The following is a 26,395-nucleotide window of genomic DNA, read 5'->3' on the forward strand; positions in this document are numbered from 1 at the left end:
TTCCCAGTCAGGGCACATGCCTGTGTTGTGGGCCAGGTCCCTGGGTGGGAGCATGCCAAAAGCAGTCAACTGATGTTTCTGACATTGATGTTTCTCTCTGATGTTGATGTTTCTCTCCCTCTCTTTCTCCCTCCCTTTCCCACTCTCTGAAAATTAATAAATAAAATATTTAAAAAATAGATGAAGTCAGAAGTACAGAGAAGGAGATTGCTCTGTGGCAATCTCTCTGTGGTATCCTGTATCCAGGATACAGAATTAAACACAGGTGGGAAAAGCATTCCTAAGATAAAAAAATAAAAGATGCAGGAACCACTGAATAATACTGCCTGCCAGCTTGTTGGGAATTGCCCTGCCTGGTTTCAGAAGCTGTAACCTCCCCTCCCCCCATGGCTAAGGCTGAGGAGAAAGACCTTGGGACCATAAGCCACTTGGGAGACAAAGCATATCTTCCTTGCAGGGGCACTGCCTCTGCACCCTTTCACCTCACCCTGCTTGGTCCCGGGCAGATGACTGGTTAGTCAATGATGGGTAGGATTCCTCAAAGGAGGGACAGGCATGGTTGCAAAGGGGCCCTCAGGGAAGGACATGGAGGGCTATAGAAAAAGAGGGTGATGGACCCTTGCCCCTTGGCTTTGGCATAGCCCGAGTCCTCATTCTGTCTGCAAGAAGTCTCCTAATCTTTTGGCTGCCTTACTTCCCCTGCCTGATTTAAGCTTGAAACAATGCCTTAAGCCTGAAACAATGCTGGAGGTGGGTGTGGCCCTATGCTGGAAAGGGTGGGTTCCCAAGGGCGATCAGGCCTAAGAAAGAATGCATAAAATCCTATGAAATCTGCTTTGCTAACAATACCCTCAATTTAAATAAGGGTCCAGCAAGAAATGAGTTTATTCCCCAAAGCTTTATGGCCCATTAGCTATCTGACTCTGACTCAGAATAAGCCCTCAGAGTTCTTTGAATGTTATCTATTATTTGATCCTTACTGCCTGATAATAGTTGATGAGCTTTACTATACACCCTGTATTCCTATGCAAATTGAACCCAATAAAAGCTTGTCAAGGCAAGGGTTGGGGCACTCTCCCCTTGAGAGAGTGGCTGTGCTGTCCCTTTTTCTCTACAGGACTTAATAGCCCATGTGAATTTGTCTTACCTCATCCACAATGCAGCGGACACTGCAGGCTGGTGTCTGCATCAGCAGCTAAGACAGTTACATGTGCAGAAAACATAAATTCACGTTCCTCAAGGAGAAATCTGCATGGTCAGAACCTTCTTTGACTTCCTGACTTACAGCTCTGTCTGCCATGAGAGTATACAAATTTCTACTTATGACAAAACTAAACCCAGAGCCCTTAAAAAAGTATTTTATTAGAATGTAATTCTAATACAATATGATATAAACACAATATATTCTTAACAGCAATTTATTCTCTCACAGTTTTGGAGACTCTAAGTCTGGAATAGGTGTTAGAAGAGCCATGGTCCCTGCAAGCTCTGAGGAAGAACCCTTCCTTGCCTCTTCCTAATTTCCAGTGGCTGTCAATAATCCTTGGTGTTCTTTGTTTGTAGCTCCATGGTTTCAGTCTCTATCTCTGTATTCTCAAGGCCTTCTTTCCCATTTCTTCTCTAGCTTCAGATCTGTCTTCTTATGAGAACACCAGTCATTAGATTCACAGCTCACCCTCACCCAGGATAGCCACATTTCTGCAGAGGCTGTATTTTCAAATAAGGTTACATCCACAGGTACTAGGAGTTAGGATTCCAGCATATGTTTTTGGTAGACACAAATAATCCCACAACACCATCTACCCATTTAAAGTGTGCAATTCAATGATTTTTAGTATATTCACAGAGTTATGCAACCACCACTGTCAATTTTAGAACCTTCGTATTGCCCCATGAAGAAACTCTGTGCACATCAGCAGCCACTCTCAGTTTCTTCTTAAAACTTTCCCCAACGACTGATCTATTTTCTGTCTCTATAGATTTGCCTATTCTGGACACTTCATACAAATGGGATAATACAGTATGTGTATGGCCTTTTGTATCTGGCTTTTTTAAATGTACTATAATGTTTTCAGATTTCATCCATGATTGTATCAGTACTTCATTCCTTTTTATGGTTATACAGCATTTTATTCATCAGTTCAACAGTTGTTGGACATTTGGATTGTCTCTCTCTCTCTCTCTTTTTGTTAATTGAATAATGCTGCTATGAAAATTTGTGTTCAGATTTTCATTTCTCCTGAGTATACACCTAGGGGAATATAATTGGAATTGCTGGGTCATATGGAAACTGTATGTTAACTGTTTGGGGAACTGCCAGACTGTTTTCCAAAGTGGCTAAATCATTTTACATTCTCACTAGCAGTGTCTGAGAGTCCCAACCAATTTATCAACATCCTCATTAACACTTGTTATTATCTGTCTTTTTTATTATGGCCATCTCAGTAGGTATGGGATGCTATCTTGCTGTGTTTTGATTTGTATTTCCCTGATGACTAGCGATGTTGAACATTTTTTCTTGTACTTATTAGCTATTTGCATATCCTGTTTGGAGAAATGTCTAATCAAATTCTACATCCCTTTTTTTATATTATTAAGCCTTTTTAAATTGAGCTATAATTGACATATAATGTTACATTAGTTTCAAATATACAATGTAATGATTTGATGTTTGTATATCTGTATCTTTGTTTTTATTTTATTTTAATCATTGTTCAAGTACAGTTTTCTGTCCTTTACTCCCATCCCAGCCCACCCACCCATCCCTCCCCTCCTCCCTCTCATTTCCATCTCCTCTAGTTTTTGTCCCTGTGTCCTTTATACTTGTTCCTGTAAACCCTTCCCATTCTCCCCTGAAATTCCCTCTCCTCTCCCCTCTGATCACTGTCAGCCTGTTCTCTATTTCAGTGTCTTTGGCTATATTTTGCTTGTTTGTTTGTTTTGTTGTTTAGGTTCCTGTTAAAGGTGAGATCATATGGTATTTGTCTTTCACCACCTGGCTTATTTTGCTTAGCATAATGCTTTCCAGCTCCATCCATGCTGTCGCAAAGGGTAGGAGCTCCTTTCTTTCTGCTACATAAATTCCATTGTGTAAATGTACCATAGTTTTTTGATCCATTCATTTACTGATGGGCACCTAGGTTGTTTCCAGCACTTGGCTATTGTAAATTGTGCTGCTATGAACATTGGGGTGCATAAATTCTTTTGGATTGGTGTTTCAGGGTTCTTAGGATATAATCCCAGCAGTGGAATTGCTGGGTCAAAAGGCAGATCCATTTTTAGTTTTTTAAATTCTACATGCATTTTTAAATTGGTTTGTCTTTTATTAGTTAGTTGTAAAAGTTCTTTATATATTCTAATATAAAGTTTCATAACATTGTATATATTATACAATACTCTATTATAATATACATTATTGATGATAAAAGTACATTGTCAGATTGTGATTTGTAAATATTTTTCTCATTAATTTTGTCAATTGCCTTTTCATTTTATAGTGTTCTTTTATTTTATTTTAAAAATAATTTTTATTTTTCAATTGCAGTTGACATGCAATATTATATTAGTTTCAGGTGTAAATACCAGTGATTGAACGTTATGTGACATACTAAGTGATCATTCTAGTAAACCTAGTACCTCTCTGTACTGATGGTGTCCTTTGAAGCACAAACATTTCAATTTTGAAGTCCAACTTACTATTTTTTTGTGGCTATGTTCTTGATGACACATCTAATAAATAGAACTCTTTTAAGATGTATTGCTTGTTAGAAATAAATGAATAATTGATGTGAGAAATTTTGGGGTAACAAAGCGATGGTGGATAAAAAGTGTTATGTTTTCTCAAATGACAAGATAATGTACTATTTTAGGCTTTCCTTTTAGGGTAATTTTTAAAATGTTTTTACTTAGGATTCTTGTTCTTACATGGGAGAAAAAATTATGCAGGCTACCATTTATTTACATTTTTACTGTTATATATTATTGTTGTGGTTTCCATTTGGACAACACAACATTATTAACATTTCTGTTTAATAATGAGGTATCACTTAAAATCATGGTTTATTACTTGTATAATTCCTAACTTGGTCACAGGTAAGTAAACAGAAGATAATTAAGCACTAACCAGTGCAGTTCAGTTGGTTGGGCATCATCCCACAAAGCAAAAGGTTGCCTGTTCGATTCCCAGTCAGGGCACATGCCTGGGTTGTGGAACTGGTTCCAGGTTTGGGCACATGAAAGAGGTGACTGATCAATGTTTCTTTCCCACATCGATGTTTTTCTCCCTCTCTTCCTCCCTTCCCCCTCTCTAAAAATAAGTAAATAAAATCTTAAAAAAAGAAGATAATTAAACTGGTATGAAATTTCACCTCCCAAAGCTAATTCAAAGTTAAAATTTGTTTTAATAGAAAGACCTTTACTATAGTTTAAGTAAAAACAGAAGAATGACAAAATGTTTAGTACATTCCCATTTTTATAAAAAATTGTATAGATATTTGCTTGGGAATAATTCTGGAAGGATGCAAGCAAAAAATTAGTGGTGGCTATCTGTGGAGAGAGTAGTTTTCATGTTTTTGGAAAAAAATTAGCCTCATTTGATATCTAAAATAAAAGTAGATTATAAAAATAAAGAAGGAAATAACTTCTACACTTTTCTGTACATAACTAAAATTAAATATTTTACAAAATCACAGTTGTCCTAAATAATGTATTACATCATGCTGTTATCCTGCCCTTCTTTTTACTTCATATGCTATCATGCCACTGAATATTCTTTAAAAAGATTATTTGCGCTGGCTGACTTATAATTTATGGATTAGTTACCTTATTTAAATAGCTATGTCTTGTTGTTGTTTACAACTTTTCACCACTTAAAAATTGTGTTTAGCATTATTATAAATAAGTTGTCTGAATATCTTATTATTTCCATAGAGAAGATTTCTAATACAAGCACTATTGGACCAAAAGATGTGACTATTTTAAGATGTCTTATTGAATGAATTCCTTTGAAGATACAGTAACACCGAACTGTGTATTCTTTTTGGATTCAATTCTGCCAGTATCACTGCCTGTTTCTACACTTTACTTTCTATGGAAGTAGCAATGAAAAGGGTTGAACCAGTTTGCAATGCACACCACCCTAGAAAACTCCTAAATGTCCAGAAACTTCACTTTCCTTATTTTTAAAACCAATGAAGGGGTTTCACAGCACTGAAATTCTCTAGTTCTCCTCCAGCTATCTGTGGAAGACATGTTTTCATGGTCTGTTATCCAGAGATATGTTTTTTAACAAATGAAACGAATTCCTTAACAACACCGTTAAGCACGTATTGTTGTCTCTGTCTTATAGGTGAAGAAGCTGAAGCCCAGAGAATTTAGGTAATTTGCACCAAATCACTCAACCAGTAAGGGGCAGAAGTAAGAATCAAACCTAGGGGTATGTGGATCTGAAGCCTGTGCTGTTGAGACTTCGCAATGTTGGACAGAAACAGTATTTTTATGGGCTTGATTATTATTAACCACAGACACACTTACGTATTCTATACTGACCATTTCTCTCCTAAGAACTGTTATTTCAAATGGACTAATGGTGAAGCACTATTAATACATGAACTCCAATATGAGAAAAACAGTATAAACAAACCCACTGGGGATATGGCACTATAATTTTATGAAAAATTCAAGCCCACAAAAATAATAATCTTAGAAACTATAGGAATTCTCTTAAAAATGCCTTCAACTATTATGGCAACCTTTTTTCCTACCTGAAGTCTGTATTGCTCAATCCTGTACTTTCCTAAGTTTTTTTTCCTCGATATGTGAAGAGACACCCCATGAATCTGAAAGTATAAGGAAGTGCAATATTTTAACACAACTTTATTATGTGAACTGTTCCCGGGGGATCTCTATCCTTCACAGCCTTTTTGTTAGTTTTCTTGGTCCCTTCTCTCTCTTTTTTTTTTTTGTGAGTGGCAACACTCCACAAAGTCTTGTAGAGCCACTGAGAAGCAGATTTCTCCCTCTCATAACAAAATATCTAAGACAATTCTTTGTATCTCCACTCATATACTACCAGCTGCAACGTCTTTTGGTAAATTCATCTTTCCAGTTTCAGTAACATGGAGTTAGATCAATTTTAAGTGATGACAGCATAGCCATCTCTGTAGGAACATATGTTTGCCAGACAATGCATATTTAAAACCCTCTCATTTCCAAGGGATGTATAGTTTGGCTGTTTTTATAGAAATCAAGCCATCCATTATAAATTGTTAGTATTTTTATTTTTCTACTTTATTGAGTTGGTTGTTTTTGCAATTTATTCCTGTAGCTTTTATTGAATTCCTACTCAGCTCCATGAAGACAGGGCGATATTTGTCTCACTCACCATTGAATCCCTATCACCCAAGACATAGCTGGTGCCCTATGAATATTTGCCCCCACCCCAGCTTTATTGAGAAGTAACTGATACATAACAGTAAATATCTGTTGAATGAGTGACTGTATTCTTCCTACACTGATCTGAAACACCTTTTATCATTTTAAATATAGCAATTCCTTGCAAAGCTTGGAGGCTTTCCACAAATACTGCCTCGCAGTTGGCAGGACAAACCAAGGTGCTGTAGGAAGTAGGGTGCTGGGGAGATGAAATAAACAAAACCCTTGACAAATAAAAACTGGTGGGGGGGATTTGCTTTCAAAGTGAGCCAGATTCAGTGGTTTTAAAGATCTTCTTTGGCAGGGAGGAATGTTTTTTTTTTCCTGAATCACTTTTTAAATTTTTTTTCAGAAGACAACATTATCTACTGACGTACAATCCCTTACAAATGTTATGCTATGCTTATACAGACAACCTTATTGTGCTGGAAATATACTTTTTGCTTTTGCATTTTTTGATTCATTTTCTGAATCCATGTTGGGAAATAAATCTGTATAGATTTATTCAGAATTATTCTATTTAGTGGGATATTTAGGATCTATGTCTAGGTCTGTATGACCCAAGGGATAGTTTTTTCTCTTGGTCAATCATAAGGCAATTAATAGGATTAAACTACCATCTTTAGATTCAGTATTAAATCTGGCTCCAATAGGCATAACCTGTGCTGTAACTTTGTACCTACTCATTGATGCAAAAGGGTGTCCTTCACTTTTTTTTTTTTTTGCTATGCCCACTGTTTTGGTTTTTGTCAAGGCTGAAGGTATAGCCTTCCTCCACTTATTTTCAGTATCTTCTTTCTTGGTTTATAAACGGTGAAATCAACAATCTCTTATTTGCCTGGCCTCAAGAATACATATAGAATTCAGAGATGCAAAGCAAAAATGCAACATTAAAGTATATTACATTACTAGGGACTGAAAAGAACACAACTGGAAAATACTGTATCAAGAATTGTTAAAAATCATGACGATTTTTGTGTGGGCTCAGCCAACACTTTTTAAATTGGACACCTTCGTCTCCTTGATTACACTTTTGAGTTTTCTCTGTTCTTCTCTTTCTAGTCTAAATAATTTTTATCAGTCTCAGGGACAGAACCTAAAATAATTTTATTTGTGTAGTAGCTGGACAGGTTGGGGCTGAAGTAATGCTGGGTGGTGAGGCTTTTTGTTTTTGTTTTTGTTTTTCCTCCTCTTATTCGTTTGGTATGAGAAACACCATCTCTTCTTTCAGAAACACGAATGTATTTCCAGGCTTTTTTTTTTATTGTATGCAACTTGACCAGGATTCTTTTGATCAGTTTTCCTTTCTCTGCACGCCAACGAATTCCTGTGTCAAAGCAGCAAATAAAACAGCCTTATATAAACACAATCATTACTGAAGGTTGTGGAGTCACCCACTCCGTTTTTATGGCAATGTTGGGGCATTCTGCTCTCACAGGCTGAGTCCTTTCTTTGGACACGTGGATTTTCCCCATGGTACTGTGAAGGATGGAATAACTGGGGGTGGGTGGGGGGGTGGGGGCAAAGGCACCCCTTCCTGCATCTCAAGAGTGCCCATCTAAACCGCCACAGGCTCAGGCTCGGTTTAACTGGCAATTCTACAAAAGGCACGCGGCCCCCTTCGAGTGATGGAAATCACCTGTTCGAGGCCGCACAGGCAATTGTTACTGTTTGCAATCAGCAAGGTCCCGCGGGGCGTCGGGGTCTACGGCGGGTCGGCTCTCCGCGTCACACCGGCCCCATCAGGTGCCCCTCGATCTGCGCAACCGCGGGGAGAACACGCCCTCTCGCGACCGATTTCCCGGCGCAGCTGGACCTGAAACAAACGCCCCCCCCAGGCCGCGGCCGCCCGCGACCAAGGCGGGAGGCACCGGGAAGAGGCGGTGCGGGGCCGCAGGGGGCTGCGGGAGCATGCGCGTGCGCGTTCAAGGGAGCGCGCCTATAAAAGCGTAGCGCGGCGTGAAGCGCTGGCCTGGACGAGAGCGCTGAGTCGGCGCAGCGCCCGGCGCTGCGGACGCCGCTAGCGGGGCGGGGACGCTAGGGCGGGGTGGCTGCCGTCCACCACCGCGGCTCTCCTGGCTTCCTCCCGCCTTCGAAGGCGGGCCGGGTCTGCGGCAGCCGCAGCGGCCGCAGCGGCCTCGGCGGCCTGCGGAAGTGAAGCCGGGCGGCTCGAGGAGGCGGCTGGCCTGGCGAGGGTGGGCAGGGCTGGGCGGTCACCGCTGCGGTGAGGTGGAGAGCCGGCTCCCCGTCCTCGTCCTCGGGGCGGGTCCCTCAAGGCAGGTGGCCTGCGCGCTGTTTTCTAGGTACGCCTCCCCTGAGGAGGCACCTGCAGAAGTGGCCCCGTCCAATGCCTCGGCGTCCAAAGGGCTGAGGGAGGACCTGGGTGGGTGCCCTCGGGGTGTTCGGTGGAGGCGCTTCTCGCGCGGGCCCCTGCGGGGATTTGGGATCAGCGCTGATGTGCATGGGACCCGTTGTGCCCTTACTTTGGGGATGCTCCTAAGAGGGGTGGGATGGGTACCTTCGATGCACGAGGAGGAAGGGTGTGCAAGGGCCACTGACCAGGGCCGTGTCAGGCTGCGCAAGATGACCCCTAAAACCGGGTGACTGTGAGTGGTTATGGGTTAGTTTAAAAGAGAACAGAAAACTAGCTTGGGGCGCTCGCAGCTTGAGAGAGTACCTCACTGCAAATGTACAGTAGGGACAGTCTTGCCTTGTAGACCCCAGAGCAAGCAAAGGGAAGTTAGCATTCTTGTTCAAGAAGCTACTTTTCAGTTAGTGGGTGAGAGCTCTAAAAAAAATTGTGTGTTCGGGATTTTAAAAAATGTTAATGATAGGGGTTGAGCCTGGTGGTGGGGGATAACGTAAAGAGGTTGGAATGGCTGCCTTACGGTCCCAGTGGGGAAAGCTTATTTTTTGTGCCATCACCTGACCGTAGAAATTATTCGGACTGCAGACTACTGTTATGAGAACAGAAGCTCTGCAGCCATTGCTTGATGAGCAGTTCTTCCTCCGTATGTGGAAAATTGAGTTTCTGGAAATGTTGCCTGTGTTGTAGATTTTGCCTGCATAAAGGAGCTAGTCCTTGGCACTGATTGCATTACAGGTAGTGAGGTAGAAGCCCGCTGTCTAAAGCACCATTTAGCTCGCTTCTGTGGAAATTTTGAGGGAGTGGGTCTGGGTTTTTCAGGGAAGTTCAAGCCTGGATGTACCCCTATAGTCTTAGTTTACTTTGATGCTTAACTTTTTTCCTTCCCTCCATCAGGATCCACTGTTTCAATGGTGCAGCTGTCTTCTTTTGGTTGCCAGTCACCTTCAGGCCGTTCAGAGGAGGGAAGAGAGGGGAATATGAAGTCTGCCAAGCCCCAAGTGAACCACAATCAGCATGGGGAAAGCCAGCGAGCCGTGAGCCCCCTGCAGTCTCCTCTCGGTTCCGTTTCCTCTCCTTCTCAAGCATATGAGACCTATATTGATAATGGACTCATATGCCTTAAACACAAAATTAGAAACATTGAGAAAAAGAAGGTAACTTCCCCCCATCCCCTCCCCCTCCCAGCTAGGTATATGTACCATTTTAAATATGGATTAAGGGACTGACATTTTGGCATTCAGTAAGGGCTCATAGATTACTTCCTAAAGAATTAACTAACTTTGGGATTTAGCTGGCTGAAAACATACAAGCAGGCCAAATATTGGATATATTAAACATTTTCTGTTTGATTTGTCAGCATAAGTGAATAAAAATATTCTTCATAGTAAAATTATGCATGCTACTATTGAAATACTTGAAAAGCTAACTACTTTGAGTCATATTAATTCCTTGAGTATGGTATTAATGTTTCTTTTCATAGATTGCCTGATTTTTTAGCTCATTTTCCTGTGACTTTCTGCAGCAGTTGATATTGCAGTATAGACGCTGCAGTCATTGGAAGCTTTAATGATGGTAGAGCCAGAAAATGTTTTAGCACCAATTTTTGTGTTGCTAGGTGATGTTTTAAGATTGGTAGGTGAAGGCATTGTAGAGAGCCTTGTAAAGGGACTCAGGGGTTATAATCAGCCTAACGTTATGGTAAAGATCCAAATCATTCTTCATTTCCTGAGTCATGTGGCCTGTGAAACAACTGCATGTTGCTTTGTTGTGTCGTGGTTCTTTGTGCTTGTGATAATAAGGTGAGTCATTACCTCTCTGACTTAAGAACTCTTAAATATTTTTATTCCAAGACCTAGTTAAAGTGAGGAAAGTTGCTTTTAATGGAGGAGCTTGAAGAGATTTTTTTAAAGTTTGATTAAAACTGTTTCTTTAAAAAAATTAAAAAAAAATATATACAGGGAGGTAGTGCAGAAGGGCCAGTCACTGGTAGCTTCTCTGTAGCCCTAGCTGTGCCAGCTGTCTTTGGAATGCATGCAGTTGATCACAAGCGTGATAAGGTGAGGGTGCCTGGGTCAGCACAAATTCCCTGCCACTAATGGGAAACTAGTTAGCGCAGGATCTGTTGATGGAGACTCATTAACGTCTTCTCCCAGGTGGAGGAACTACGTGTACACGTGTACTTACACTCTCAGGCTTAATTATGCTGCCTCCTTGAATACCTGTCTGACAGTAGCAAAGGATTTGTTTCAAGCTTCTAGGAAAGCATTTTAAAACTCTAAAAGTCAAATGGGAGGAGCCTAAACATTGTGGCTCATGTAATTTTTATGGGGACAATTGTGTTTACTAAATATCAAATTTAATATAAAAATAGCTTTATTTTGAGGCTACTATAATGCTAGAAAAGAAATCTTTTACATTTCTGTACTTCCATTAGGAAGTTTCCTATCCAACTAATACCACATAAATCAACAGGTAACTAATGGTTTAAGCATGAGGTTAAAGCAGGGTTTCTCAGTCTCAGCACTATTGACATTTTGTGCTGGTTAATTCTTTGTTGTGTGTGGCTGTCCTGTGCGTTTTAGGATGTTCAGCAACATCCCTTAACTCTACCCACAAGATGCCACTAACACTGTGCATCTTTCTGCCATCCCCCAAGTTGTGACAACCAAAAGTATCTCCAGACATTGCCAGATCTCCCTGGGGACAAAGCTGCCCCTGACTGAGCACCACTCAGTTAAGGGAGTATGACTGACTAGTTAAGTCTCTGTAGTCCAAATACATACAGAAGCTAGTATAAGAAAAGGGTTTTACTACTTAACTTTTGTAATTCCAGTCTAATGTTCACGTGTATAATGTTTTTTCCCCCTTAACTGGAACTCACATGCTCAGTCGCTGCCTCTTTTGCAGTGAGATGGTACTTTTGCAGATGGATAGCTTACTTCAAGAACTTTGTTTTCATAAGAAATAAAGTCTGGTATTTAGTTTATTTGCTTCAGAATTTTATATCAGTCTTTAATAGATACAAGTCTCTTTTGTAGCTCAAATTGGAAGATTACAAGGATCGCCTGAAAAATGGAGAACAACTTAATCCAGACCAATTGGTAAGTGATTTTATAATTTTTGGTCAGGCTTGCTGGTTTCCTTTTCTTAGTAAAACTGAAGCTAGACTTTATGAGACCAAAAATTGATAGGCCAAAAAAGAAGAGTGATATCTGGCCTTTTTAAAAACCTTACTATACGTATTAGACTATTTATAACTTTGAAAAATGTTATTTAACTTGTCCATACTATACTTGGTAATTGCAAATTATATCTAATTTGGTGGAGGAGAACTTTTGCAATATGGAAATGTAAAAAAAAAAGTGTCATTGATGTTTGCCATTTTGACTTGACCACATCTCCTGGCTGAGAAGGGACAAATTAATCTAAAAGTTACTTGCCCTAGCTTGTACATCTATTGTCTTCTCTCTTTTCCAATGAAGATTTTTAGTTGTGTATCATAGACACTGAAAGTCAAGGACTTTTCCCTTGCCACATTGACTCTTCTTCACTGGCCTTGAATTATTGTGATGCAGTAAATTATAATTTTGCTGAGGCACAGATTTGAATTGTGTGAGCTCTGAGAATGATGTGCTCACATAGCTGGTGAGAGGACTTAGCTGGACATTCAGCATTTTAACATGGCTTTGTTTACGAGTAGTCATGGTATGTTCAATAACTTTTTAAGTGATACAACTCTTCTCTGTATAAATATTATTGAGGAATGTGTTCTATTATGGCAGTTTGTTGACCTGGTGGGAATATGGGAGATGAGGGTGGGAGGTTGGTGATTCTCATGCTAGCTCTCTGAGAAATGTCAAGGACATGCTATATTTCAGAGCTCCAGCCAAACTTTAGTCTCAGTATTTTTTTTTTCTGTCTTCATACTACTTGTTGTTCTGTAGTATTAACTTTGATTTTTGTTTTGAGAAATATGCTGCCAACTGCCAACTTTGTATTGCCAATAGAGTAGTTTTCTGAACTCCAGATCCCTATGTCCAGTTGTGTATTTGACATCTGGTTTCACCCTGTTCCCCAAAACCTGTGTCCCCTTTAATCTTAGTTTATGTCAGTTAATGGCTTGGTGGTTTAGCACGGAGTTGCCAAGAAACCTGGGAGAATTTCTTATTGTTCTCTTGATACTTTACATCTAGCCCATTGGCAAGTTCGATCAGTTCAACCTTCAAAATAAATTTAGGAACTGACCATTTTTTATAAATTTCTGCTTCTGTTACCCTGGTTCAAGCCATGTCCTCTTTCATCTGCATTGCTGTAATGGCTTCTTCACAGGTTTTTCGGTTCTGCCGTCTCTCTTCAAGTCTATTCTCAATGTAATAGCCTCAGGAATCTTGTTCACATGCAAGTCAGATGGTCATTGCTCTGCTCAGAAACCCCCATTGGTTCCCATCAGGGGGAACTGATGGCCCATCAGGAGGGTGACTATGGCCTAAGCCCTGTAAAATGCTCCCCACTTCCTTTCACATCTTTATTGCCTTTCTTATACTTCTCTCTCCCAGTTACAAGCCTTCTTGCTGTTCCTCAGATACTGCAGGCACACATCCACTTCAGGGCTTTGCATGTGCTGTTTCTACTGCCTGGGATGGTTCTCCCCACTCCCCCAGATGTCTAAATAGCTCAGTTCCCACCTTCAGCTTTTTATATGAAGGTCATCTCAGTAAGGCCTGTCCTGACAACACTGAACCTCCATTGTCCCATTCATAATCCTTACCTACTTTCCTTGTGTCAGCTTTCTTCATAGAAGCGCTTCTCTGACAAACTGTAAAGTTTCGTTTATCTCTTCTTCCCTTACCGAATTCCATTAGAAATTTTTGTCTGTTCACTGCTGTTCTTCTAGTACTTAGGATAGTGTGTAGTATATAGCAGGCATATGGATTATTATATACAGATTTACTAAAATATAAACTGACTGAATATTGGGTTTCTAAATGTTATTAAGCATATGGTTTGTGTACTTTTGAGAAATAATATCTCATACAAGCATTAAGTGTTTAAGATAGAAATTTAGAAAATGCAGATGAATCAGAAGCAGAAAAATTCTGTAATCTGACCTCTCAGATAATAGCTCTCAGGAGTGTAGTATTTAATTAAGAAGCTCTAAGTTTAGGTTTAAAAATTGCTAATAATTCACATAGTTTAGAAATTAGAAAATATTAAAAAAGATAGTTTTTTCACTCCTTTGTTCAGTCCTGATCTTACAAAATAATGGTTTCTAATAGATTCTTATATATCTGTTCAGTTTCGTTAAGCCTATATAAACAAATATTCTTCCCGCTTTTTTCCATTTTCTATAAAACTTGGTTTAATACACATACTTTTGGGGCCTTTACTTTTGCTTTTTCCTTTTTTTAAAACAAAAACAGACCTTATTTTTTGAGCAGTTATAGGTTCACAGCCAAATTGAGCAGAAAGTATAGAAAATTTCGTACACTCCAACCCCACTTTTGCCCAGCCTCCTTCACTACCAATGCTCCTTACCTGAGGGGTGCACTTGCTGCAATTAAATCGGTGTTTACACATCCTGGTCACTTCGAGTCCACAGTTTACATTTAGGGCTTACTTTTGGTGTTGTGTAGTCTGTGGGTTTGGAGAGATGTGTGAAGGCATGTATCCACAATTACAGTATTGTACAAAATACTATCACTGCTCTAAAAATCCTTTGTCCTCCCCTATTTATCCACCCCTTTCTTTTACTGTCATGTTAGTGCTTCCATAATGCATGGCCTTTCACATTTGGTTGAATTGTTCTGTGAAACTATCTGAACATGCTTTTCTTTTGAGGAGGTGTGAGTTTGGAGTAATATTCTCTATTTTTTTTTCTTTGAAAATTGATAGGTTCAATTTTGGTGGGGAGTCAACTTTTCAAAACTTTTCCTTGAAATTTACTTATTTCATCCAGTTTCAAAAATTTATTGGCACATATTGGGGCAAAGTAATTTTTTAATAAATTTCTGTTTGTATTTCTGTTTCTAATTTTTGTATGGTTGTATTTTCTCAGGTGACTGTTATTTAAGTTAGGTAGTGGTTGTTTTAAAAAAATTAAGCCAGATTTTAGACTTACTTTATTTTTTCTCTTTTCCTTTTATCTTTCTGCTTTTCTTGGTTTATTTGCTTCATTTTCTGAGTTGAGTGAATATTCATTCATTTATTTCCTCTTCCCCAACTGATTCATTTTTAAGGCTGTGATTTTTCCTAGTACATTATTCTAAAACCATTGAAGCTCTTTAGTAGTACTCTTTCCTGTAATTTGACCCTGAACTTTTCCCCCTTCTTACTTTGCTTTTAACAGCACTTGTGTGTTGCCCTTTAATCTGTTAGAGTTGCTTTTTTGTACCTTATCATAAATACTGTCATACTATATATTCTGCAGTTTGCCTTTTTTACTCAGGGTCAGGATTTTTTTTATTGATGCAAACAGCTATATATCATTTGCTTTTCTCTTCTCAGTCTGTAAAGAGGTGGGTGTTTGAGCCCTGACCAGTGTGGCTCAGTTGGTTGGACATCATCCTGCAAAGCGAAAGGTTATCTGTTCGATTCCCGGTCACTTCACACACCTGGGTTGCAGGCTCTTGTCCCAGTCTGGGCCTCTATTGATCGATGTTTCTCCCCCTCTTTTTCTCCCTCCCTTCCCCTCTCTCTACAAATAAATAAATAAAATCCTTAAAAATATGGATGGATGTTTGAATTGTTTGCTGTCATGTTTTGGTATTCTACTTTGAGCAATCTTACATGTGTTATTGAGACATAGGTGCAAGATTTTTTCTGGGTACATACTTATAGTGAATTTAATAGCTAAAAATGCCAAACTGTTTCCCAAAATTATTGTACCAATTTAGTCTAATATTGTTAGTAAATAGGAGTTCTCATTGCTTTATATATTTGTAAAGACTTAATATTATCGGACTTTAAAAAAACAGCTTTATTGAGGTTATTCTAGACATATCAGAAAATTAACCCAGTGTAGCTAGCAATGAATTATAGTAAATTTGTAGATTTATGCAGCTATCACAACAGTTCAGTTTTAGGATGTTTTTATAACCCCTCCAAATTCTCTTTTGTGCCCTTATTTGCTTTCTGTCTTTATAAATTTGATTTTTTCTGGGTATTTCTTTCACATCTGGCTTCTTTGACTTAGTATTATGTCTTTTTAGGTTCATCTGTGTTAGAGCATATTGAATAATTCATTTCTTTTTATTGTTGATGAATATTTTTTTGTATGGTTATACCACATTTTGTTTACCCATTTACCAGTTGCTGGGTTTTGGGGTTATTTCTGTTTTGGGCTATAATGAATAATACTAATAATACTGCTATATAAATTTGCCCCTTTAAATTTTATATTTTTGTTACAGTCTCATTTAATTTTGTCTGTTATAGGTAATTGTTTATAAGTCTCTTCTACCATAGTATAAATTTCTTTTTTTAAAGTATATATTATTGATTATGCTATTACAGTTCTCCCATTTTTTTCTCCTTTTTATTCCTCTCTGCATGGTACCCCCATTCCTTCTAGCATTCCCTTGCTTAGTTCATGTCCATTGGTCGTACATATAAGTTCTTTGGCTTCTCTATTTCCTACACTGTTCTTAACCTCTCCTGTCTATTTTGTACCTACCAATTATGCTTCTTATTCCCTGAGCTTTTTCCTGCATTTTCCTCTCTCCCCTTCCCCAAAGATAACCCTTCGTGTGATCTCCATTTCTGTGATTCCGTTCCTGTTCTAGTTGTTTGTTTAGTTTTTTTTTTTTCAGGTTCAGTTGTTGATGCTTGTGAATTTTTTTGTCATTTTACTGTTCATATTTTTGATCATCTTCTTTTTCTTAAATAAGTCCCTTCATGTATTAAGGGTTTGGTGATGAAGAACTCCTTTAACTTGACCTTTTCTGGGAAGCACTTTATCTGCCCTTCCATTCTAAATGATAGCTTTGCTGGACAGAGTAATCTTGGATGTAGGTCCTTGCTTTTCATGACTTGGAATACTTCCTTCTAGCCCCTTCTTGCCTGCAAGGTTTCTTTTGAGAAATCGGCTCATAGTCTTATGGGAACTCCTTTGTAGGCAACTGTGTCCTTTTCTCTTGCTGCTTTTAAGATTCTCTCCTTTCATCTTGGGTAATGTAATTATGATGCGCCTTGGTGTGTGCTTCCTTGGGTGCAACTTCTTTGGGATTCTTTGAGCTTTCTGGACTTCCTGGAAGTTTATTTCCTTTGTCAGATTGGGGAAGTTCTCCTTCATTATTTTTTCAAATAAGTTCATAATTTGTTGTTCTTCCTCTTCTCCTTCTGGTACCCCTATAATTTGGATGTTGGAATATTTAAAGTTGTCCCAGAGGCTCCTTAGCCTCTCCTTGTTTTTTTGAATTCTTGTTTCTTCATTCTGTCCTAGATGGATGTTTATTTCTTCTTCTGGTCCAAACGATTGATTTGAGTCCCAGTTTTCTTCCCTTCACTGTTGGTTCCCTGTGTATTTTTCTTTATTTCACTTTGTATAGCCTTCACTTCTTCCTTTATTTTGTGACTATACTAAACCATTTCTGTGAGCATCCTGATTACCAGGGTTTTGAACTCTGTATCTAATAGGTGGTATATCTCCTTGTTGCTTAGTTCTTTTTCTGGAGTTTTGATCTGTTCTTTCATTTGAACCATATTTCTTTGTCTTGTCACACTTGTTATGTTGTAAGGGGCAGAGCCTTAGTTATTCACCGGGATGGGACAAGTCACTTCACTGTACTGTGGTGCTGTATAGGGAATAGTGCTGCTTGCTCAGCTCTCTGCTGGCTTGCAGTCACTTCCCCTGCTTCCTACAGGCGAATTGTACCCTTTCAGGTGCTGCCCTGGTGCTGAGTTCTTGGGTGGGTGGGCTTGTGTATGTTTTAGGACTCCATAGGCCCCTCCAATGTACTCTTTTGTGAGATTGGCAGTTTTTCCCACGGTAGCAATCCCCACAGATTTTTATAGTCGAGAGGTTTTTGTGCTGGAACCCTGGATTACTCAAGTCTGTCTTGCTCCCCAGTTGTTCCTTCTGGTTTATCCACATGAGAATGTGGGACCACCCTGTCTGCCAGCCACAGCCTTGCCTGCCCAGTCTGCCTGCTGCTGCTTTGCCGCATGTCTTCTCTGCCCTGGATGTCCATCTTCGCCCCTCCTGCCCATCTGGATGAATGTTTGTTCTTTAACTCCTTGGTTGTTGGATTTCCATACAGTTCGATTTTCTGGCAGTCCTGATTGTTTTTTGTTTTTAAACTGGTTGTTTTCCTTCTTTTGGTTGTGTGAGAAAGAGAAGCGTATCTGCCTATGCCTCCATCTTGGCTGGAACTCCCCCATAGCATGTTTCTTGAAGTTGCTTGTTCATATCTGTGATCCTCATTTTGCTACTTGTGCACTATATTTGTGTAGTAAATGAATATTGATGGAAATCCTGTTGCTTCAGCAATCTTGAAAGTCATAGTCCCCTTAGACTTTAGTGATAGGGACTCAGTCCTGTTATTATTATTATCGTTATTATTATGGCTCAGATTTCTAGTATAAAATAAAATTTTAAAATTTAATTTTAACTGCTAAACACTCTTTCTACTCTTTTTAAATTTACTTTTTAGAGGGAGGGGAAGGCAGGGAGAAAGAGGGGGAGAGAAACATTGATTGGTTGCCTCTTTCAGGCTCCCAGTTGGGGAACCTGGCCAGCAACCCAGGCATGTGCCCTGATGGGGAATTACACTGGCGACCTTTTGGTTTGCAGGCCAGCACTCAATCTGAGCCACACCAGCCAGGGCTCCTTTTTTTTTTATTATTATAGGAAATGGCTAATTCGTAAAGTCTTAAATCTCTTATGTTTTTAAGAAACACTTATTTTGACATATTTGTACTTAAAAGTTAACAGAATTGGTGTTTTCTTCTCTTATTTGGTAGGAAGCGGTAGAGAAATATGAAGAAGTGCTACATAACTTAGAATTTGCCAAGGAGCTTCAGAAAACCTTTTCAGGACTGAGCCAAGATGTGAGTATGCTTTCTTTGCTTTTTCTAAAACCAGTTCAACTACAGATCCTGAAGAAAATCTCAGGGTCTACTGATGGTATTTGGTTACCATTTATCTAATTACTGCTGATATTTTATTGTGTTTGGGGGTTGAGGATAGTTACTCCAAAACTAGTGTTTTCAGATTTCCAGAGCCTGAAGAGAACCCACATGCCATCTGAATATGAGGCATTGTGAATAAAGTATTAGTTACCAGACTAATGTGTATTATTTCACTATGGAATTATAGAAATCACTGAGAAGGGAATAAACACTATTTTTACAGATATATTTATTAAAGGCATTTTACAATGTAGGGCAGTAAGTTTATATAGGCTATGCTTGTAAATTCAGCATTATTTAACATATTAGGAAACAGAGTATTGGTAGACTCTTTTTCAGACTATGGCAGTTATTACCAGGAAAACTTATGATTCATGTTAGAGTTAGCCTGGTCTCACTTGTTAGGTTCTCTATGCTGGCAATTCAGACTTTTATCTTTGACACAGTTAATCAGTAATTCATGTGAAGCCTAGAGCATTCAGAATTAATGAAGTATTCTTCACTGTCTTAGAATTTTAGGAGGCCCCTGAAAGATCATGTTCTAACAATTGAAACTTTTTTGTAAATTCATTTCTGGTTTGGGGAGCATGCCTCATAAGATAGTCTCTTGTACTTTTTGGTTATTTTCTTCTTGTATGGTGAACTGAAATTCTCTTCTGTGGCATCACAGAAATTCATTCCTGTGGCATCAACCACTTATGCACCACCACCCTCCACACTGCACTCCCCTGCCAAAATCACCCTGCTGCTAAAAACCCAAAACATAATTTCTAGGCTGAAGATATCTACCACCTTGTAATGTAGTCCTGAGTTGCTGTCTTCTGGATGTCTGCCTTAATTAACTCTTAAAGGTAGTGTGTAATTTAAAATAGCCTAGTGTAGAGCCTTCTGTTTTCTGGATACTTCTGTTAATGTAAGTTTAAGATGATATTAGCTCTTTTTGTCAGCCATAGCATATTTTAACTCATGTTCACTCATATCACTTAATTTTAGTACTTACTGTTAATCCCATAGTTATTCAATATTTATAGTCTATTTTAGATACAGTACTTTTAAGTCAATTTTTTTTTCTTGTTTGATTGACTCTTCCCTCCCCTCTACCCCCAAAGATGTTAAGTTTATTTAGTTTTGGTCCATTTTACTATAAAAAGACCATATCATCCTTCTGTTTGGATGGTTGGAAGTATATGGTTTATAATACTTAAAAATTCTCCATTGACACTTTACTCAAAGTTACCCTATCAGATTTTAGTTTTCCATTTAGGTGTTTATTTTTTAATATATGGCGGGGTTTTTTAAGACATCTTTTTAAAAAACACTTTCCATGTACTAGGCACCTATGAAAGTCCACTTGATTTTTATAGCAACCTAGAAAATAGATATAAATTGCCCCATTTCTCAGGTAAGGAGTCTGTGGCTCAGAACAAAAGGAACTTCTTTAAAGTCGCATGGCCACCTTCTAGTGGTAGAGTGAAGGTAGGACCGTAATACTTTTTATTCCTAAAAATGGTGTTCTCCACTTTATACCATGGATATGGTACCTATCTATTACATGTTTTTCCACTGCTATAGCCTAGGGGTAAATTCCAACCCATCAAATTTTGTTGTTATGTATGAGATTATTTTTCCTTGTTTGTTCTATAGATTTATTTTCACTTTAGGTGACATGCTTATGTACTTTGGAGTGCGCCTTCATGAATCAAGACCCTAGAAATGCTTGTCAGTACCCTCCAGCCTACTAATTTTTGGTCTTTCCTTTTACTTAAGTGTTTCTTTTGTCAAACTTCTTCTGTGATAGCCAGTTTCACAGTTTGTGTAACGTTTTCTTCCTTCTCTTCAAACGAAAGTTGAAAGCCTTCAGTTCAGCCCAGCCACATCTCTCTTTGTTTTCGTGGTGTGAGCTCTGTCCCTCTTGGTGGGGATTTATCATTCTATTTCATGGTTCAGAAAATAAATTTTATTATTCAATATTATTGGTCGATAGCAGTTTAAACTTCCTATCTTCTTTCCAAACCTGTTCTCAACTGGAAGATGAGAAGAAAATGTAATCTGACTTTTTAGTTTCTAGATAAGTTTGGAGAAATAGGCTGTTGTCAGTGATTTTTGTGACACGAACATCTGATTATAATCTAGGAGACAGCATGGTTTCTTACTTGATACTTGATTGAGTCAGCAAATATAAGAAGTCCTGTCACTCGGCAAGCTCTGTGCTGGGCACTGGTGCTACATTGGTGAACAACAGATATATGTAGTCCTTGTTGTCGTGGAGCTGAAGCCCAAGGTGGGGGGTGCAGATAAATAACAAGATGATAATTTAATGTTATCGATACTGTGATAGGGGAGATTCAGGGTGCCGGGAGCCCATAAGAACACCTAATCCAGCCTTAGGAGATGGCTACTGAGAGATCTGAGGAAATCATGTGATACAGTCCTGAAGATGTCCTCAACATCACGTCCCTTTCCCTGTACCAGCATGAGACAGTGTCCAAGAGAATCCCACTGTCTTGGGTAGCTGGACTTGCCATCTCTACACTTTTTCTTCTTCTCAAGCAGAAATTGAGAATCCTGTAGTAGTTTTGGTTAACAATTATTGCTGTAAGTCCATACTGAAGTCTTGGAAAAGCTTTTCTGAGCCTTTGCCATCCTGAAGACAATATTCTTGCCCACATAACCCCTGGCCAGCCTGTTTCTCATTCTCAGAATTTTATATTCATCCCTTGTCTCTTGTCCCTGATAGTGGCACAAGGCAAATGTGTTAAGTTGTTTTCATATCCTCTAGAAACGAGTTTATACTGCCATAATGAGTCTTTTTCCTGAGGTTTTCCCCTCCAATCTTTATCTGTTAGGGTTCATGAACATACAAACCCCTCTTGTAGAGTTTTAAATGCTGATGCTATATCTAAGTAATTTAATCCATCTATAGGAAAAATCTTGTAGATTTTTCTTTTGTTCTTTTAATCTTTATACCTTAGGAAATATTCCATATGAAGGAAATATTAGAATTAGAAAAACAACTTATTGGAAGAAAATAACTTTAGGTTTCTTAGTGGAAATAGTACTTTTTATTTTTTAAATGGGAAGCCACTTCTGGGACCGATGTATTATGCCAGACTTCAGGTATTATAGTTCTGAGACTTAGAGTAGACACTAATTTTCTATATGGTCTATCGGTTAAATATTGGAAGATATAGCTCCATCCAGACTGGCAGACAATTATGAAAATATCTCTTAATTTTACTTTTAAAATAAATCTGTTTGCTGTGGCTGCTTTGGCATTATGTTTGTAAGACATCTTATTCCTGTTTGGTTTTCAATTCCTTATGCTTTAGCAAGTTGTCTTTGGTTGGTTGAAAACTGACCAATATAATTTGAATATTCGTTTCTTGAAATATCAGATTTTTAAAAAAGTGATTTATCTTTTTTTAAAAAATATTTTATTTATTTTTTTTTAAGAGAGGGGAAGAGAGGGAAAAAGAAAGGGAGAGAAACTTCAGTATGTGGTTGCCTCTCATGCGCCCCCACCTGGGGACCTGGCCCACAATCCAGGCATGTGCCCTGACTGGGAATCAAACCACCAACTTTTTGGTTCATAAGCTGACACTCAATCCACTGAGCCACATCAGCCAGGGTGAAAAACGAGATTTTTAAAAAACCCAAAACAAAGTGAAGCATTTCCTTTAAATGTTTGGTCAAAAAGGCTTGATATACATAAATATGGAAAAGTAAAACCTTTTGATTAATATGGACATCAGTGATAGGTACTTTGCTTCTCATCATGGTGATATTAGAAGTACTTAGATACAGCCTGGAGTTGGGAGTCAGATATTTGGATTCCCTTGGCTCTGGTTACCTGAGACAAATTTATTACTCAGTGACTTCTTAAGTAGAAAAAGGAATCAGGTTTAAATGAATTTATCAATTTCACAGTCAGTGTCATATACAGGAGTGGGCAAAAATAGGTTTACAGTTGTAATACAAATAAATCATACAATATTTAATAACTAATAATGCAAGAATAAACTCTGCATTTTGGGTACTCATAACTGTCACCCTACTTTGCCCACCCTGTATATCAGATTTGTCATCTAATCCCAACTCTGGGATTAGACTTAGACATTTTTAGACTACAGTTGGTAATACGGGGTGGTGGAGAGTATCAACCTTAATTAGCATTTGTTTTAACAGCTACTTAAAGCTCAGAAGAAGGCCCAGAGAAGGGAGCACATGCTGAAACTTGAGGCTGAGAGGAAAAAACTTTGCACCATACTTCAAGTTCAGTATGTATTACAGAACTTGATGCAGGAGCATGTACAGAAAGACCTGAAAGAAGGCTTGAATGGTGCAGTTTATTTGCCTTTAAAAGAACTCGACTACCTCATTACATTTTCAAAACTGACCTGCCCTGAAAGAAATGAAAGTCTGAGGTAAGATAATGAAAATATTTTTCTGAAATAGAACACATAACACTTCAGCTTATATAAATATAAATATATATATATTTAGTAACTAAGAAAACATTAATTTGATTCTACATGAGAAATGTGGACCTTCCTAGACTCTGAAAGGGTTGATAGACTATCTGGGAGGAAAGTAGATTTGAATGACTGCATTAACATACTTATTGTGAACTGATTTAAAAAGTAATGTGTGATTATCAAGTTTTAATCTTATGCAAGTATTAGCCATAACACTAATTAAGTATATTCTTAAAATTTATTTTTGTAATTATCTTAGACTGTTGTATTTACCTAAGAGTCTTTGCTTTTTTATTGTTGAACTTAAGTGGAGGTAAATAAAATTTAACTTGGCCAGTATCATTAAAGTATTAAAGTGAGAATTACTTGGTGTTCTTGTGCTGTGAATAAGTATGGAGAAACAAACCTGATGATTTAAAATATAAAACCAGCAAATTGAGGTTACTCATCGTTTCCCCCTTCCAGTTATTTATTTTTTAAAGGTTTTATTATTTTTTTTTAAGAGTGAGGGGAAGAGAAGGAGAAAGAGAAATATCAAATGTATGGTTGCCTCTGATTTGCCCCATACTGGGACCTGGCCCGCAACCCAGGCACGTGCCTTGACTGGGAATTGAACTGGTGACTGTTTAGTTCACAGTCCGTGCTCAATCCACTGAACTACACCAGTCAGGGCCAGTTATCCATTTTCTATTCTTGCTTTGATGAAATAAATGAGCTGATGAACAGATAATCTGTGCTCTTGCTTTGTTAGATACATATTATTTCAATGTTGTGTCTGTTGAGCCATGCTAAAGCAGAGATTCCAACTGTTAATAGAAATCAGCTTTGTATCAGGAAGACGCCTAATAAAACTTTTACCTATACATAGCTTTATTTATTTATTTATGGATTATTTGTATAAAAAGTACTGCCCCCACAGATGTGTGTACCTCTGAAGCTACTTTGTTCTGCTTCTGCTTTTCCCTGTCAGTGTTGAAGACCAGATGGAGCAGTCATCCTTATACTTTTGGGACCTTTTGGAGGGAAGTGAGAAAGCAGTGGCAGGAACGACATGTGAGTTTTCTCCTCTTTGGACTTATGAAGTGAAGCCTAACCTTTATGTCTAGAAGTTTAGAATGATACAGAGAGTTGAAACTGTCAGTCCATCAGAACTACATGTCTGACTGTACTGTATTCATTGGAGGAATGATCTCTTTGTTTAGTTCTGTTAAAAGCAGCTCTTGTATAATTGCACTGATTAAAATGGAAACTAGGGAGAGTTTTGAAGTGGAAAGTCACTGTGATTTGGAATAAAGAGCTAAGGTCTAGTGCTAGCTTTCCCAGTAGCTTGACCATTTTGGAGTTCAGTTCTTTATTCTGCATAGTTGTACCTGTTCTATTTAAGAATCTTAAATTCACATGTTGTTAATGTCTAGACTTATCTACCGCATCTGCCTAAGAAAATAAGAATAGTTTGGCTTCATAGTTTATTGAAGCATTGTTGTCTGTTGATCTGGAAACAAACTGAAGAGAAAGAGTTCTTTTGACTTCCTAAATAGATATTTGCCCAATGACCAAGTTCAAATGGCTAGACATTAAGTACAGAGTTTTATGTGCCAACTTCACATAATGAAAACTCATTTGAAGATAGTGAACAGTTTTGCTAATAGAGATTGCTTTTTTAAAAATACTTGAAGTATGTGTAACTGTAACAAAATTTCTATGTCCTTTCAAATTATAATCACAGAAATTTATTTCTTGGTTAGAGTGCAAAGAGATGCAAATACTTTGGAAAATAAGTTGGCAGTTTTTATAAAATTAAGGGTACACTTACCAAGCAATTCTAGTACCCAAGAGAACTGAAAACATGTTCAGATAAGCATTTGTACATGAATGTTCATACCAACTTTATTCATAAAAGTCCCAAACAGAACACAGCCCAGATGTACATCAACTGATACTTGGTAAACAAAATGTGGTATATCCGTACAGTGGAACCTACTCAGCAATAAAAAAGGAATGAAGTATTCATATATGTAACAACACGGATGAATTTCAGAATAATTATGCTGAGTGAAAGACGCCAGACAAAAAATGAGTGCATGTTGTATGGCTCCAGTTATGTGAAATTCTAGAAAAGATATAACTAGAGTGACAGCAGGTCAGTGGTTGCTAGGGAGTGAGGGGAGGGGATCGATTACAAAAGGGACATGAAGGAACTTTTTGAGTTGATGCAAATGTTCTATGTCGTTCTGGCGGAATTTAACATGACTGTCCTGTGCTTTAAAATGGGTGAATTTTGTTGTTTGTAAATTATATCTCAAAGTTGATTTTCTTAAAAAAAAAAGACAAAAATCTATGCCATAGTGTTCCTGTGAAAGGAAAAATAGACCCAAATCAAATATGGGAACTCTGCTTAACTTGGGAATTACATTTTTAGCGGATATTAAAAATAAAATAGACTTTAGACCTATTTATGGTTATAGTGACTTTAATATCATTTTAAGATTTCTCTTGAGCACCAAAGAGTGATGTGCTGGGAGTGACATAAAGCATAACTCAAGAGTAAAGTCTTAATCATGGGATTTTAAAAAATCCTTTAGAGCTTGCCCATGATAGGGTTTTCTGATGGTTATGTTTGAGGAGCTTTTACTTCTCTAAAGTCTTACTTACTTGGGGAAGATAGAATAATTGTTAGTTGTGATATCATGAGAATAGATGGGAGAAATGACTTTTTCTTAAGCTCATGGAATAGTGTGTACTTTTGTGACATTTTTGAGTCTTTGATAAGGATCTCTGATTTTTAGTCATTTTTCAAATAGTGGAAATGGAAGCCCACAGAAACTTAAGTGACTGGCTAACCTTTGGGATTCTGATCTTTAAAATTTATACTGATTCAGCCTGACATGAAGATGGACTGCGTGTGTTTACTCTTCATGGCACTGACCAGTTCTTTGAATCCCCTCCAGTGTAGAATGTTGTGATGGCACTATGGTTAGGATAACATTATATT

General features: G+C 38.2%; 1 protein-coding gene across 16 annotated transcripts in view; it reads left to right on the top strand.

The window, feature by feature from the left end:
* Positions 1–8,412: 8,412 nt before the first annotated feature.
* CAPRIN2 (caprin family member 2) overlaps positions 8,413–26,395 on the top strand; it is a 39,856-nt gene continuing 21,873 nt past the window's right edge. For 4 of the 16 annotated variants that reach the window (XM_028532346.2, XM_028532347.2, XM_036019198.1 and 1 more), the window contains exons 1-6: positions 8,414–8,586; positions 9,695–9,954; positions 11,839–11,901; positions 18,761–18,847; positions 23,114–23,352; positions 24,374–24,456. In XM_028532346.2, the coding sequence (XP_028388147.2) occupies positions 9,709–9,954; positions 11,839–11,901; positions 18,761–18,847; positions 23,114–23,352; positions 24,374–24,456 (718 nt within the window). In that variant the 5' untranslated portion in view covers positions 8,414–8,586; positions 9,695–9,708. Of the gene's footprint in view, positions 8,587–8,656; positions 8,736–9,694; positions 9,955–11,838; positions 11,902–18,760; positions 18,848–23,113; positions 23,353–24,373; positions 24,457–26,395 lie in introns of those variants that run through there. The other 12 variants (XR_004901630.1, XM_036019199.1, XM_036019202.1 and 9 more) reach the window with 7 other exon arrangements.

The sequence above is a fragment of the Phyllostomus discolor genome, chromosome 2, assembly GCF_004126475.2.
Source record: "Phyllostomus discolor isolate MPI-MPIP mPhyDis1 chromosome 2, mPhyDis1.pri.v3, whole genome shotgun sequence".
NCBI lineage: Eukaryota > Metazoa > Chordata > Mammalia > Chiroptera > Phyllostomidae > Phyllostomus > Phyllostomus discolor.